General features: G+C 40.7%; 1 protein-coding gene and 4 non-coding genes across 5 annotated transcripts; 3 read left to right on the top strand and 2 right to left on the bottom strand.

Annotated features, from left to right (window-relative positions):
- Positions 1–223: 223 nt before the first annotated feature.
- eogt (EGF domain-specific O-linked N-acetylglucosamine (GlcNAc) transferase) lies at positions 224–16,486 on the bottom strand. The gene is made up of 16 exons (XM_078247915.1): positions 16,407–16,486; positions 14,757–15,011; positions 13,515–13,615; positions 13,105–13,213; positions 12,796–12,890; positions 12,616–12,720; positions 9,299–9,405; positions 8,978–9,081; positions 7,774–7,866; positions 7,165–7,236; positions 6,395–6,481; positions 3,332–3,400; positions 2,906–2,967; positions 2,630–2,749; positions 2,075–2,177; positions 224–1,780 (listed from the first exon to the last, which is right to left on the bottom strand). Exons 2-16 carry the CDS (start codon positions 14,958–14,960, stop codon positions 1,634–1,636), a joined length of 1,578 nt encoding a protein of 525 aa, XP_078104041.1. The 5' UTR covers positions 14,961–15,011; positions 16,407–16,486; the 3' UTR covers positions 224–1,633.
- Positions 5,951–6,022, top strand: trnae-cuc (transfer RNA glutamic acid (anticodon CUC)). The gene has a single exon. It is a non-coding gene; the product is annotated as a tRNA-Glu (tRNA).
- On the bottom strand, positions 10,146–10,218 carry trnar-acg (transfer RNA arginine (anticodon ACG)). The gene has a single exon. It is a non-coding gene; the product is annotated as a tRNA-Arg (tRNA).
- Positions 11,726–11,797, top strand: trnae-cuc (transfer RNA glutamic acid (anticodon CUC)). The gene has a single exon. It is a non-coding gene; the product is annotated as a tRNA-Glu (tRNA).
- Positions 12,408–12,479, top strand: trnae-cuc (transfer RNA glutamic acid (anticodon CUC)). Its single transcript has one exon. It is a non-coding gene; the product is annotated as a tRNA-Glu (tRNA).
- Positions 16,487–16,886: the final 400 nt, after the last annotated feature.

Here is a 16,886-nt window from a genome sequence, read left to right as displayed (position 1 = left end):
GCGGTGACAGTAAAAACTGAACCAGTGCCCTTTTGTGAAAAGCCCTCTCCCTTCTCAGACCTGAGCTCACAAAAATAATGAAACGCACAACAAAGAGCTGTCTGGTGTCAGCAAGAACTGGCAAGACAGAAGCTTTGGTCCTTCCCCTCCAAGGTCAGACTTCAAAAGGTGATTGATTAAATGAGGATGAATTAAATCTCTGATGCCTAATATGGCCAACACAGAAAAGAAATGCTTCAGCATTTTTTTTAAGAATTATTTATTTCAAAATATTACACAGCTTTTCAATATGAAATCTTCTACAAACCAGGTCTGACTGAGTTCAACATAAAACATCAAGCTCACGGAGAGGCCAAGAAACACAAAAATGATGTGATCGCTCAAAAACGCTCCGGTGCATTGCGTCAAAACTGCATGCAAATTGTGCTCATTCCACTGCAGACAAATTTACTGTAAAATATTCAAACTAACAGCATTTAAAAGACTTGGAAAGGTAACAGACAACAACAGCAACACCCTCATCATTTGACCTTACTGACAATGCATTTCCTTTAGTAAAATGCAAAGGAATTAATAATAAAAATAGACATCGGTATCAATGGCATATTCCATCAGACCAACAAAACACACATACATTTGAGGGTCGCCCCTCAATGATCTCTTGTGTATAAATAACGGTTGAATGAAGTAATACATGTTCTGTTAGTAAAAGAAAACCATGTAACTGTAAATAAAGATGCAAAAATAAAAGGTAGATTTTAAAAGTCTGCCAGATATGTTTGATATTTAGCTAACAAAAGCAACATTATTTTCCATCATGTTCCATGAAACAATGGAGTGTTTTACTGAAAATGTACTGACAAATACTTGAATGTATGTTTGACAGTAACTACTATTGCTGTACTTGCACACATACAAATGCTAATACCGATATAAAAGGAAATCCCTCTTGGCAGTAGGAGTGTCTCACTTACCTCCTGTCTACTGCTTAGTTTTTTCATTCATGTCAAAAATTACTGCAAAAAAAAAGTCTAGGTCTGCCACTATATGCGTGAATACAGCAAGTTAATACTGTACATCATATTGGATTGGTGTATGCTGGATGTGCTCACGAACTCTGACGTGATTGCCAACAGCTTTAAAGAGACTCGCATCAAGACGACACTGATGTGAAGGGACATATATATCATTATTATATTATATTTTTTAAGATTATTTTTTGAGCATTTTGGCCTTTAATGGACAGGACAGTTGTAAACAAGAAAGTGGGAGAGAGAGGGGGGGGAAGACATGCAGCAAAGGGGCACAGGTCATCTTTGAACTCTGGGCCGCTCAGGTAAGGACTGAGCATTGGTACATGGGATGCACGTGCTACCAGGTGAGCTACCAGGGCGCCCCCTCCTTTAACTGATTTGACACTAATGGCAGTGGTGGAGGCTATACAAACCAGAATTGTAGACCATACTGCTTTAACTCATGCAGACCTATCAAAGCAGCGGACAGGAGGTAACAAATACTGAGGTAACTTTTAAAAATGACGCTGCCATTGTGAAGAGGTCTTTAGGTCACAAACGGCAGGTTCATGTTAAAAGTTCTTCAGCAGCCAGATGTCTGTCCCACACTCACAGAGACTCTAGAGTTCATCATGAACGGTGTGACGCTGCCATTTGGGATGGTGTGTAACGTAATCAGCTGCCTCCAGCACAAGGCGCATGAACTCCCCCACATCAAAGGAGTAGTTGGTAAACTTTGGATGGTCCCCGAGGGTTGGATGGTGACCCTGAGGGAAGCAATTGAGAAACGTGTATACATTCAATGGACACATATAAAAATAGGGAAACGCAACATCAAATCATTGCCGTGTGTGCGTTTGTATCGTCAGGTTGTCCTTGCAATTAAATGACAGATATAGCATAAGTGAGACGTGAAGTCTGACTGTTTGTAGTGCTGTACCTATAATTGCACATAATTAAATGTATGCATGAGAGTGTAAGTGTGTGTATATGTGAGTAAATTGAGAAAGCTCACGCTGAGGTGCTGGGGAGCTAATGGCTGGTACAGGAGTTTCCCCTACCTTGTCCTGTGGGAGCACTTTGTCCATTTTCTGCCAAGTCACGTATCGAATGCCCCGCAGCCGAGCCAAATCTCGATAGCAGCTCTCATCCTGACAATTATATCTGGGAGGGACAGATGCAGACACTGTATCTCTTGCTCTCCTTGGTCTGTTTCCCTCTCTCTCTCTCTCTCTCTCTCTCTCTCTCTCTCTCTCTCTCTCTCTCTCTCTATCTCTACACACACACACACACACACACACACACACACACACGCACACACGCACACACACACCTCTACCCAGGGTAGCCAGGTGTGATGAATGCCTGGTTAATTAGACAGTAAACAGAAGTGTTTGAGGGGTACTTTGGGCACAGCACGCTGTCAAAGCCATCATTCTCCCTGCTCCCCTCTCTGTCTCTTTCTGCCTTTTTACTCCCATACACACACACACACACACACACACACACACACACACACACACACACACACACACACACACACACACACACACACACACACATACACGCACACACACACACACACACACATAAGACAGACAAAAAGTGTCACTCACAGCTCAAAGATGACAGCCCAGTCAGGGAGGAAGAGGAGGTGTGTGAGACCCGCCCCGTGCATCCCTATAAAGATATCTGAGTTGTGGGTGATCCTCAACTGCACCAAGAAGGGAACATCCCTGAAAGACAGACAGGGAGTCACACACCAATCATCTTTATTGTGTAAACACAGTCAGTATTACACAATTTAAAAAGCAGCGCTGTTACATCCCAAATCAATGCTAAGCAGCGCTGAAGAGCTCATGTAGTAATGTGGCAAGCACTCTATCACTCACTTGTATTTGTAGTCCACCACGTTGACCTCCAGTAAAGGCACAGTCTTGAGGGCATTTACTAGCTGTAACAACAACAGAGGGACGTGCTCTCTGATCAATGAGAGAGCAAACAAATATGGGCAGTGACCATATAAATCACAAGCCTTTTTTACTTGTACTGTTTATAGCAAATAAGATTTTAAACAGGCACTTAACAGATGTGGGCAGTAAATCAATGGTGGAAAGGAAGGGCATGGGACGTGAGAGAGTTGTATAGAGTGAAGAAAGAGAAAGAGACAAAGAGAGGGAAAGTGAATGACAGATAAGAAAGGAAAAGGAGGACAGGTGGCAGAACAGGATGACGGGAAAAGAGCAAGTGCAAGAAAGTAAGAAAGAAAGAAACGAGAGCAAGAAAGAAGAAAGGAGGGAGGGTGGTGCTGCACTCACCTCCACTTGGTTTAATATCCCTCTGTATTCTGTGCTGCGTGCCAGCAGGGTGACACGAACACGCCCCTCCTGAAAACAGCAATGCACCCAATAATCAATCAGCCAAGGACAGAAAAGAAAGGCGTCTGGGAAAACATGATTCTCATTCAAAATAACTGAAAAGCCTCTACTTAAAATGTCTCTTTTATACAGATCTGAGGGAAAGACACATTATATGAAATCACATTACATACTGTTAAGTATTTTTTAAGTGCAGTTAGAGGTTTTCTTTTCTGATGTGCTCTTATTAGTTTATACAGTGTGTACTAAGGTTTTCTATATTCTTCTACTGCCACCTTGTGTTCTAAAAGAGAAGTTAGACTTGTTTGAGCTATAAACATTTATAACATATGGGAATAAACAATGAGCATCATAATTTCACTATCCTTAGATCAAAGGAATGACAACATGTGCAATCTGCTGTACATAATAAACCAGCCTAACTACAACACCTTATATTAGTCTAGCTTACCGGATGTACAGAGCTGGTATAAAGTCTGACATCCAGGTGGTCTGTCATGCCCCGGATGTCAGCATCATCCATCCACTATCTTCACTATCTATTTTGAAAAGGCACTGTTGCTGCATCCGGGACATAGCGCCGCCCAAGACGATGGTGATTGGTTTAAAGAAACACAGACAACCAAGAAAGTTTTTTCCCCCTATACCAGAATGTTAGCTCGTGCAGCAAACCATACTCCAGCACTGACACAGCGCTGTGGAGATAGGTCTTGCAATGTGAGACTACTACTATTTTACTGAAAGTACTGAAAAAGATACCATTCTGAGCAAGATTAGGCCAGAGTAAATTCTGACGAGGGGGAGATAGGAGGAGAGGGGCAGTAGAGGCGGATGAATAGGACACAATAGAGGAGAGCAGCAGTGTGAGTCTCTGGCTGCGCCATTAATCTAGGGATGAAAGGAGGAGCTGGAGAGAGGGTCAGGGCCGAGAAGACCTCTCATTTAGTCGCAGGCCTACTATCGCGAACAGCCCCATGTCTTGCTGAAAAGCCTCTTAGCATATTTCCAGTGAAGGCCATGAATACCAAATGAGCTGCGTAAGGAAAGAAGAAGTTATTGGGCTTTGCTGGTCATAAAGATACAGTCAAGTACTTGAAACCTGGGATCATAAAACACCTGTAAGGAGTGCTTTAGAGATTCAGTAGTATGTAAGTGTGATTGCCCGTAGAGTACTTGTACATGTACTCCTTCTGAAACCAGAAGGCTACAATCGGTGAGGAGCTTTTTCCCTGAGTTTATGGTAGTAATAAAATCACCTGCAGTGAAGTCATGCATTGCAATATTATCAAGTGTAATGTCTTTTAAAATATACCAAAGTTTAGAATATTCAACATGGTAAACTGGAGGTTGAGCAGTGATTAATTGATTATACAACAAAAATCAAAATGGCTTCCCTGCCTGATGGCCCAGAAGTCTACATGATGTATTTATTCTTTTGAGTAGGTTAAATGAGTGATCTAATATTCACTGTTCAGTTTCTGAAAAACACAAGTTTCCAAAATATATCTAAGGTAAGGATATTCAACAAAGGCAGAAAGCAGAGACACTGGTGGAAATTCACAAATATCGACACCACTACACAGACAGGTAATCTAATGACGAAAAACCTTATGTTCCCTGACCGGGAATCAAACAAGAACCGCAGCAGTGAGAGCGCCTAATCCTAACCATTAGACCACCAGGGAGGAATTCCCCCATCTACAGCACAGTAAAGTCTCACATGGAGAGTAGTAGTCACTGAATCAAGTCAGTTCTACAGATGGAGAACGTGAGAACCAGCGCATGAGTTATCTCCAAGACCTTTTCATGTAGGATCTATTATTTCTACATAAGGACATACAATGTGAATTGAGAGAGAAGTCAGTTTACAACCTTCTTCTCATAGTGGTTCTGTTTAAGTGTCTGTGGCAGAAGGATCAACCGCTTTTTTAATCACAAACATCGACACTACTACTCAGACAGGTAACCTAATGACGAAAAACCTTACTTTCCCTGACCAGGAATCGAACCCGGGCCGCGGCAGTGAGAGCGTCGAATCCTAACCACTAGACCACCAGGGAGCCCTGCTGCAAGAGCGGGGAACATTTTCCCCATTTGGCTAGAGAAAAGTGATTCAATTTTTTACAAATCTGGGGGGACTGTCTAATAGATTTTTAAAAATCAGAGAGAGAACCAGCGCATGATTACGAGTTATCTCCAAGACCTTTTCATGTAGGATCTATTATTTCTACATAAGGACATACAATGTGAATTGAGAGAGAAGTCAGTTTACAACCTTCTTCTCATAGTGGTTCTGTTGAAGTGTCTGTGGTACAAAGTAGCTTGTGTTTTGGTGAGGTCTGAAAAAGCTGATCTCTAAATTGATAAAGAAAGGATAAACTTAACCAGGATAAAGGGTGATGATTAGTGCTGTGTTCCCACAACTCTTTCTATGGTTTTCATTTAATAGATATAGGTGGTGACAGGTGAGGTGACCCCTTTATTCCTTATCCAAACAGGCATTCCTGCACAAGCAAGCGGGACTGGTATACTGTTTACGATCTTAGTAAACACAGAAGGTCCCTGGTAGTCTAGTGGTTAGGATTCGGCGCTCTCACCGCCGCGGCCCGGGTTCGATTCCCGGTCAGGGAAAGTTCACTTTATGTCTGCATTGCACAATATGTCAGCGTTGCTTGACTGTTGTAACGGTGTGCACCATGATCTTGATAGATTTGACAATGTCATGAAAAAAAACAGGAAAACTAATTTGGCAAGGAGAAAATGTTGTCACCAAAAGTGACCGAGAGATGGTAAACAGCGCCACGAAGTGCAACCTGAAAGATTACCACTGAGATGAATCATCACCTGCAGAAAACTTACAATCTAAGCTTCAGTGAGATCTTTGCTATTCTATTGAATTATAAAGGTGTTCATAAAACTGTGTCCATCCCATGTATATAAACAAGATTGTAACATAAAAGTAACAGATGTAGATTAGTGTTTCCTAAAAGACGTTCTTCCTACCTTTGGCCCGTCTTGCAGGATGTTCAGTCGATGCAGGACATGCTGGGAGAACGCCCTAAACATCCCTTCACTGTAGCAGTCTGAGATCTGCCATCACATAGAGTGTCAATTTCTCTCACATATGCAATTTATTTTTCATTCATTCAATTTAAAACAGTGTATTAAAATTTATATTTTGGTTGTATGTAGTCATGCAAAAGATTAGCAATATTTGTATTTTAGATTTGAAATGAATTGAAACAAATTGAATATGGCCACACTAGTACATTGCACCTTGTTGAGATGAAAAATATGTTACACACTGGGAATCTGACAATTGTAAACATATTTCTAATCTCCCAGGAATGAATATCATATGAGCCTATGCATTTCTCAAGCAAGGATCTCACACATACACTGCTGCACTGCAGCTGTAAATGTGAGCACATGAATATAAACATGACATGTGCTGCAGGGGCAATCAGAAGCTTCAGCTTGAGGCTGACCTATCAATATTTAACACCTCAAGGCTGGAACCACAGGACAGCACATATTTACATGGTATCATCTTTATAGTAATCTCCTTGGAATTATCATTTAAATGACATAGGCACTTACTGAGCTTTTGAATATATCACGTAAATATTTAACCTGAACTGCATATTTATGACTAAACCGGATATCATTGTGCATGTGGGGAGGAAGGGCCAATAAATGAAAAAAGCAAATACATATATGTAAATTAGATTTGGTTAGTGGCTACACACACATATACATGTGGGGTAACTTACAAGGGGCGTGTTGTAAAAGAGGCCGTATCTCATTCTCGGGAGGAGGGAGAAGAAGGCATCTTTGAAACACACCTGTGGACAAGTGTGAATAGATCAATGAGTAACCATACAGCATGGCACAGAAATCAGTCTGTGTACATAACAGGCAACATATAACATAAATGTAAAACCTACGTATTGCTGTGGTGTTTTTAAACTGCTATTCTCAGAGATCACTCAAGTGTGAAGTGCTTGGATGGAACATCATCCTTGGATTTTATATGGATTAAATGTAGGTGTCTAAAGGAGGTGCACATTTCTTATCAGCTCAGCCATGGTTGGTCATACTAATTTCAGTTTCTGACATATATATTTCATTAAGACCCTTGTTGCTGCTTGTGGAAACACTAAACACAATATGTAATGGGTGCCAGAGTAATTTTTCCTGTAAAAATCCAACCCAGTACCAGGGGGCTTTATCAACACTAAAGCCTTTGATTCATTTTATTCATAGATTACCATCCAATTTGGGTGGTATTTCTAAACAGCCATACTTGAGTGACTGATGAGTTCAAGACCTTTACAAAGAAGGAGCTTACATTGACCACAAAGAGGTAACATTATACCTACTCTTTTTGAGTCATAGGTCTTCAGGTGGATGATGTCATACTCTGAGAAGGCCCTCCATGTTTCACTGAACAGATCTCCATAACCATAAAAACTCTGGGAAAAGACATAAAAGAAGGGATCAAATGTTGATCAAATTAATATTAGATCTGAAATGGAAAAAACAAACCAATACAATTACAGTCAACTACAGCCTTTAGCAGTGCCAGAGTCAGTCTTCGGTTTTCAAACTCCGCTGGTTGTATTTTTAAGTTGTGGTTGTTTTTTTTTTACAAAATGTGTTATCACACTATTATCTGACAGCCTGCCACTGTTTGGATTGCAGTGTCCAGTTTGTGCTGAAAGTTCACTGCTTTCCTTCTCTCTGTCAGTCTTCTCTTTCCCTTTTCCTCTTTACCCCTGTGGACAGTTGGGGGAACAATGGGCCGGATAAGGCTATCTGTAAAGCATTCTGTTTTTCAACTGGTGTTTCCCCTTGATGTCTTTATCGGGCACATATGCCACTGACTTGTTAAACAAAAACTGTGGCTGTAGTACATTGCAGATAAACTTCTGATTGGCTTTCTCGCTGGTTTTTAGTACTCAAATCCAACATCAGATTTCAAATACTTTTTACCATTTGTCTTGGACACTAAACTCTTTAAATATATTTTATGACTGTGTTTTCATGTTATTTAGAAGAGTAACGTCAAAGTGTTTAACAGAGAAAGAAATCTAAAATACTGTGCTGCATCTGAAAAAACATCTTAATCAAATCTTGAGTTGTATCTTTGTGACCCAAGAACAGATCCAATGCGTGACTCTTCATTTATTTCTTATGTAGCTACTTTGTAGAAGAGGAATTTACCAATTTACTGGAGGCAGGACGCATGTAGAAATCCTACCGACAGCTAAAGAAAGGAATGACATGAGCATCCTAAGCATTTATCTTCTTTTGTCGCAGTTTGTAAGGGTGACATAGAGTGCAGCAAACTTTTAAAAAAGTAAGCCATTTATGACTTGTTGTCATTTTTAGTGGAGATAACAAGCACGTTTGCTTGAAATTTAAACTCAAATTCAAGTGAACGTGCTTGAATTTGATTTTAAATTTCCGATTATTGACTTTTCTGCATCTAGACATAATCATACAAGAGATAATCACGATGCATCTAAGAATCGATTTTTAAAACTCTTATTAAAACTGTAGTGGGAGACATCAGGTACCCACCGTGTCCCACATGATGATGTTGATATCTGAGCTGAAGGAGTTGTTAATGTGCTGGGAGATGTAGAGGTTGACAAAGTCACAGAAATGGTGGTACATATTCACCCCTGTTAGAAAAACATACAATTATTATTTTTGTTTTAGGCCTGGTAACTGAACGAATAAGAATACTCTGTAGTTACTGTTACATTCCAACAAGGTTTTTGTAAAGTGTGAGTTTTGATGGAATTCTTGCTATTGCATATTGTACATAATAAGCATGTGTATTGTTTTTTTATTAAGATGTAGTAAGAGAAAAAGTCATGTAAAGTATTTGTTACCTACCAGCATCCAGTTTCATAAATACAGTGGGTTTTTCAATGACGACATCACAGTGTTCATCCTCTATAGGATGAAAGTCCAGCTCTGTGTATGTCTGCAACTCAGCATACCTACAAAAACAGCACATCACATCAATTTAGTATTGTATATAGAATTGTAAAAGTTCTGCCTTAACATACTACAGGTGGCACACCAAGGAAATAAACATTACAACCCGTGTGTATGGTTGGGAAGCATTGAGAAACTGTGGCAGACAGCAATGCACAAAAATGTGATATTTTGGGTGTGACTATTGATGCTTTCATATAAAGGTTAACTTCAAGGGGTGAGTAGTATGGTTTGAGAATGAAAAGTGATGTGCCATCGATGGACAACTTCAATTTTAGTCACAAGATTTTAACACTTAAGAGATTTTTTTGCTGATTTAAATCTAGCTCTGTCATGGCAGTGTGGGCAGTGTGTGCAGATGATCATTGTTCGGCTTCCCTCTGTGGCCGCAGCGCACAGGCCTACCAGCTGAGCAAAGCAGCGGAGGTCTGCCGAGATCCGCCAGATGACACGAAATGTGCCACTGAGATCTGCTGAGATCTCATCAGACCTCGGCTGCTACAGACTCTGCACTGGTGCCACCGAGCACACACTGCCGACAAAGATACACAGAGACACAGAGCTGGATTTAAATTGGCAAATTATCCCTTTAATGAAATGCATCTTTCAAGACAAGGAAAGAATCAAAATAGTAATGATTGGTTACACAGAAAATGTTTGTTAATTGGAATATGATATTATGACTTGCTATGTTAGGTGCACATTATGAGAAAGATTGCACAACTACGGAAAAAAAGACACACGAGCCAGCCAGGAGTCGAACCTAGAATCTTCTGATCCGTAGTCAGACGCGTTATCCATTGCGCCACTGGCCCACAATGTGCTGCTGACAAAAAACAAGCATGGAGCAGGAACTCCACCCCCACATTCCTGACTGCCCCCCTTCCCTCTCCTTTCAGGACTGCTTTGAGGGAGCAATGCGTTTTTCACTACCTAAGAAATATGATCATAACAACAGAGACTTGAGATGCAATGTAAAAGTAGACAACTTAGCTGAATCATATGAAAGACATCAAATATATGCTGTAGTCTAAGAGTTGCATTTTATTTATATCAGTGAGGTGAGGAGGACTGACTTAATTAGTTCTGTTTAACAAAACAATGCAAAGTCACTGCTCGAGATGTCATGTTTCTTTAATTCATTCAGCCTAGAAGTCTCTACGGCAGGGGAAGGGGGAAGCTACTACTCCTACCGTTGGCAGCCTGTTGTTCTTATGGATAACTCCACATGCCTCTGTAACAGATTTTACAGACAGACTTTAATATTTTATCTACAGTGTTCTCCCTCTAATGGAGAAGTAGCTGGTCTGACTCAAAGAAGACATGACACGTACTGTAACTGCTAATTCTCCAGGCAGGACATACGGTAAATATACATACAGAGCACCACCTATTGACAGTCTGTGTTACTACAACTAAAGAGTCCCATCCTGCCAGTTGTCACACATGCCATTCAATCGAGAACACGAGTTCCCTAAATATGGCAGCAATTCCCTGGTGGTCTAGTGGTTAGGATTCGGCGCTCTCACTAATAATGCTCCAAAATTATGTAAAATTGCATTTTTTTAAAATTAAAAAACATAAAGTTTCCTTGAAGGAGGACCCCTAAACCCCCTTGCCAAATAAGTGCACCTAAACCCCCTGACACACCAACCGGACGGCTGACCGTCGGCAGAAAAGGTAGTCGGACTGATCAGTTGGCTCCCCGAGGTCCAACAAGTGCCTCGGAACACACCGAAGCGACGCCGTCTCAAGCGTACGTTCTGTGCGTGCACAAGACGTAATACAAAAAGTGAAAACCGGAAATGACAATGCGTCATGTGAGTCTGGCTTCTCCAGCCGATAGTAATGGCGGCTTGTTCGAAATACAATCTCGTCTTTTACAAAAATAGTTCACTGAAACGTGTTTCTGAAAACATTTTAAGCAGGAAAAAGGCCATACAGTTGCTGAATCTGTCTTCATTTCAGATCGACAAAGGTCAGTTTAAAAGATTTTCGTCAGATTTTGAGAGGCGTTAGTCACTCATCCCGCTCGTTATTTCTGGGTTAGTACTCCACCAATCACATTGGTGGAGTGAGTCCGACTGCCCGCCCTCCGACCCAGCAAGTTAGGTCGGGCAAAATGAAGGCCGACAGCTCCTCCAACAAATGACGGCACGCAACGCACCGAACAGACTCGAGTCACTGACCTCGCCAGACTGTCCGATGGCTGATTATCGGGTTGGTGTGTAAGGGCCATTAGTCTTCCACAAACCTAGGGAAAAACGCTGAAAAGACATTTTTGCAACATGAAATAACTGTGCTCAGACAGCAAACAACAAGTCCCTGGTGGTCTAGTGGTTAGGATTCGGCGCTCTCACCGCCGCGGCCCGGGTTCGATTCCCGGTCAGGGAACTCAGTTTTGGCCCCGTTTGACTAAAAGTCAAAAGTAGATGGGGGCCTGTGTGCTAAAAACATACATATTTGGGGACATCTTGCAGCACTTACCATTCTCAATTTAATTTATAAATCAAGGAACACACTGACAAAGATCGTTCAGTGTCACTATCATTAAAAAGCAATTTACAAATCCACCTTATCAAACCATGCATACAAAAAACAGGGTTTTCCCTTCCATTATAAGGCTTAGGCGCAGCACCCAAGCCGCATTGGGCACCGCCTAAGCCAAATGAATGTAACTAAATCACTTTTTCTCAGATCTAATGATTGCAGTTGGTCCCCAGTGGACTTCTTTAGGAAGTTTTGTCTTTAAGCTTATTGGGTATTATTTATTTATTATCTGCTATAGCTTTTCAAACCTTTTTTGTATCCAGATATGATAATAATAATGCTCCAAAATCATGTAAAATTGCATTTTTTTAAATTAAAAAACATAAAATGTCATTGAGGGAGGACCTCTAAAAACCCTTGCCAAATAAGTGTACCTAAATCTTCCACAAACCTAGGGAAAAACACTGAAAAAACATTTTGCAACATGAAATAACTGTGCTCAAAACACATACAGTCCCTGGTGGTCTAGTGGCTAGGATTCGGCGCTCTCACCGCCGCGGCCGGGGTTCGATTCCCGGTCAGGGAACATGCTTTTTAGCCTCTTTTAGAGACCATAAAGTTTCCTCCAATTCCCAAAAGCTTCTACAAAACTTACTGGTCACTAACTGGTTGGTCACTATAGCTCACTAACTGAGTGTGTGAATGTGTGTCTCCTGCCTCACCAAGATTGCAAGGGGCTCTTGTGCTCTCCTTCGGCAGCAAGAGCTCGCTTGTTCAGTCTGCAACGACCGCCAATCTCACCCTTCTGAATGAAGTCCTCTTTGTACCTGCAACATAACATGGATGAGTTTGTGTCAGTGTGATGTTTTTTTCATGTACATGTCACTTCTAAATATACTGACCTCTCATGACTTCTGCGCGGCTTACGCAAGTCCAAGTAAAGGTTAGTTGCCTTACAGAAGCGAGTTTGGCTACTACATCTTAATGACGAGTCCCCCTGGAAAAATATTAAGAGTAGAAACATTTTGAATTTAGGCGATATATATAAATCTGGACCTTAGATATTGTGAGAGTGGTCTCTATACTATACTCTTCCTTCACTACTGCCTTTGAACAACTGATTATGTTCAGGCATATTGTCCGTCTCTACCTGTTGTTTCTTCCTGTTGACTCAGTAGGCTCGTGGGAACTGAGGAAATGAGCTAACTTACTGGCTTGCTGGCCTTGCAGAGTGTTTTGAGCTCAGAGAGGCGCTCCTTGACGTAGCCAAAATCAGCCTGCTTCCAGAAAAGCTCCTGTGCTGCCTCCAGAGAACGGGCCCTGACAGATCAGAGATTTAGGCAGATAAGCAAAGTCAAAACCATAATGGTTCATCAATGATGCATGCTATAAATGAGTACACAATTTCTTTGGGAAAACAATGAGACTGTGGATCAGTAAATTCAATACCTATGAATTAAAGATTACAATCATTTGAAATGCTTAAGATTACTGAGCACCTGACACATCATTAATGGCTGCTAGGAGTGTGGAAAGTAAATTATGTAAACTGCATTATACTTCTGAAAAGATAACAAGTGGGAACATAAAGTATGTTAGAATGTGATTTGAGGAACAGTACCATCCAGAGTCAGCTTTGGTACAGACTGGATAGCTAAAGCGCTTCCTTGGATCACAGTTCTTCTCGTAGCCCCAACAGGCAGATAGATCCTGCAGTGCACCCTGTTGTAGAACGAGGTGTGTGTGTGTGTGTGTGTGTGTGTGTGTGTGTGTGTGTGTGTGTGTGTGTGTGTGTGTGTGTGTGTGTGTGTGAGAGAGAGAGAGAGAGAAAGAGGGAGGGAGTTTCATATAGATTTGTGTGAAGAATTTACCACCAAATTTTAAAAGGACATTGATGATTGAAACAACAAAACTCAATGTGAGAGGTAAAACAGTAGGGGTTTCCCTGTTGGACAAAAAGCAGATTCTGTGGACATGCACTAATTTTATAAAAATGTAATATTTGCTATTCCATTTAATGAGCTAACTAAACTGATGCAGTTGCAAACCTACGTCAAAATAAAATAGCTTTACACAATACTAAGTATCTAAAACATGCTTTTCTCTAATACTCTTCTTACTACAATTGCAATTGCAATTGTAAAGTTAACTCCAGAATAAACCCCACTCATCCATTGCTCCAGTTAGGGTAGAACACAATGCTCTAAATAAACTATTACTTTTTAAACAAGTTACATGAGTGCTAACAGTTATAGACAAAACATTATCCTGATGTTTGCTGTTTGGAGCCTCCGTGTGACACACCACAGGCGAAGGGTCAGGACAATCTTTTGGTCCTGTTGTTTTTTACTTACTTATTTTGACTAATTTTATTTTCCATCTTATTTTGCATTAATCATGGCATGCTATCCCTGTTTTTACCTTCATTCTATGTCTTTTATCATGTAAAGCACTCGGTGCATGTAATTACCTTATTGTAATGCATTTAGAGCTGCATTTCTTGTATGAAAGGTGCTACACAAATAAAGTTTATTATTATTATTACTTGCCAGCTACAGGAGAGCAATGTCCATTTACGCGCACATCAATGTACAGAAATGACATCATTCAAAATTGCAACTTAGTGCAATCTCCATTAAATAATGTGCTGCCTATTCTGAGAAATCATAATGCTGCCATGTTACACAACACTAACAGAAAATACAATTTAATATCAAGTTTAATTTTGTTATTAGTCAAAAGATCTAAATATTAAGGCACTTGACAGTCAATGAACAAAGGGCATAGTGAAAGCTTTTACTTACAGTACAGCAAAACTAACTCACTTGCTACCACTCTACACTGAGAAAAGTGCATATCTTACTTTAAAAGGGCAGAGTTGGTCCAGGCGGCATTGCTTGGCGACCCTCTTGTTGTTGTAGAGGAAGTAGGGTACGTGCTCTGGCAGCAGGGAGATCCTGCTGTAGTTGAGCAGCGGTGCTGGTGGTTTGTGAGTGGTGATCTCAGCCTTCTCAGTGGTGACCACAGTGAAAGAAAAAACTATGCCCAGCGCTACAAAGAGCAGCATAGTCAGAATTACACAGACATGTGAGATAGCCGCCTCTCTCTTCACATCACTCTGAGTAGAAAAAAAGAATAAGAGGAGAGACACACTCAGACTTGCACTCTTGGTTGAAAGCCTTTAACACCACAGTTAACAAGCATGTGGGCACAAGCAAGTGTGTGGGAACATAGCTCCAGGCAGATCAGAGCGCCTCATAAGGAAAGGTCCTGTTGCAGGAAGTATTGCTGACCTTTTTCCGTCTGTTGTCTGAGCAATCATAACTGAGTCAAATAAGGGGGGGGGGGGAGACGGGCAAATAAAATGATGCTGGCTTGTGACCTATGCTGTTCCAGATGGCCAAATCAGCATTTACCCATGACACAGTCATATTTTCATGATCCATGCAATTGTGTTAAGTCTGGGATGCATGTGCTTACTCCACCCAAAACCACTGACAATATCCACTACCAAAATCAAGGATCAAAGCATATTAGTGTGACTGCTGTTATTGCAATTACCACACTGTGCTGTATAACAATAGCTCCCAAGTCTTTGAACGTCTGAAGGAGCTGAGAAGGACTTATCTTGCTGTGTGTGACTTGTAACACAATAAAAACTGTCTATACAGTGGGTCTGGTAATAGGTTGTTAACAGTTAATTTATCACCAGCCATTAAGATGTTCTCAAAGGGCTACTTCATGGGGGTTGTATTATAACAGGTTTAAAAAAGAAAAACACTCCTCTGTGGGCGTATAACGGGTTGCCTGAAAGTACCGTGCTGGATTAAAACAACGGCTCTTTCTGAGATACTTCAGGAGTAAAGCTACATGTGAAAGCACGGGCCTTCGGTCTTCTGGTGGCATGGCATTAGTTGTAGCCAATTATCGTAAGCTTTCCTTTAACGGTTTTTTAACGGGATTTTGCACAAGCCCTATAGTCAAATGTGCCCCCTAACGTTATATAGTAGCCTACTTGTCTTTTTTGTCGCACGTGGGCTCACAAAGAAGAAGCAACATTCCTTTTTAGCAAGCTAATTAGCTATAATATGTAAGTATCAAACTTTTAGCTAGCGTCAATTAGTTAACTAAGCTTAGATAGCGTTGACGTTGCAACCCGCCAGGAACACTGAGTGACTTGATAGGCATGTGAGATAAATCTTGAGGATATGTGGAAATAATAACGCATTACGTACTCTTTTCTTTTTCAGGGGGTAATAACGTAGAACACTTTATTGGAGGCTAATGTCTGAAATATTTAATGTGGTGGCTAACATGTAGCGTTAGTTCTTGACAAAGCCAAGACCCCTTCATGTTAATTCAAGCTGTAACGTTACCGATGTGGCAGCAAAAGAACAGGGCAGGAAAATATATTAAACATTTCCACGATACAAAAACTTGCGACAGGCACAAAACTCAATTTCAACGGTTTTCTAAATAAGGTTGGTTTGAGTTTGAGTGAGAGACAGTTTACCTGAATGTACAGCCTGCTATTCTCCAGACTGAAGCGATGATGTTGTCGGTGGTCGCCATAACACCGGAAACCTTACACCGGTTTGTAATACGTAGCGAGAGCCACAGGGTGGAGCTGTGTACTTCACTTGTCTTTGGATTACACTTGATCCTAAATACTTGAGGTGCTCTCCAAACTTTCTTTTAAGGATCATTTTACTTTAAATCTTGACATCAATTACAACATACATCAGCTATTTAATAGCTAGATAATAGACTTCATAAAATATATTTTACAACCCCTTCAACATTTTCATAAATATATTCAAATTTGGTTGATTAATGTTTCCTTTTACAATAGACACTACATCGGTTTATTTATAGGTTATGTAGTATATGCTTGCCTTTACACATGAAATGTTTGTGAATTGTACTAAAATTGTATCAATTACACTTTTACAAGTATGTGTAGTCTTGTGTAAAAATACAGATTGGACAACTG

This window comes from Sander vitreus, chromosome 4, assembly GCF_031162955.1.
Source record: "Sander vitreus isolate 19-12246 chromosome 4, sanVit1, whole genome shotgun sequence".
In the NCBI taxonomy this organism is placed as follows: Eukaryota; Metazoa; Chordata; class Actinopteri; order Perciformes; family Percidae; genus Sander; species Sander vitreus.
This window is presented reverse-complemented; position numbering and strand designations above follow the sequence as displayed.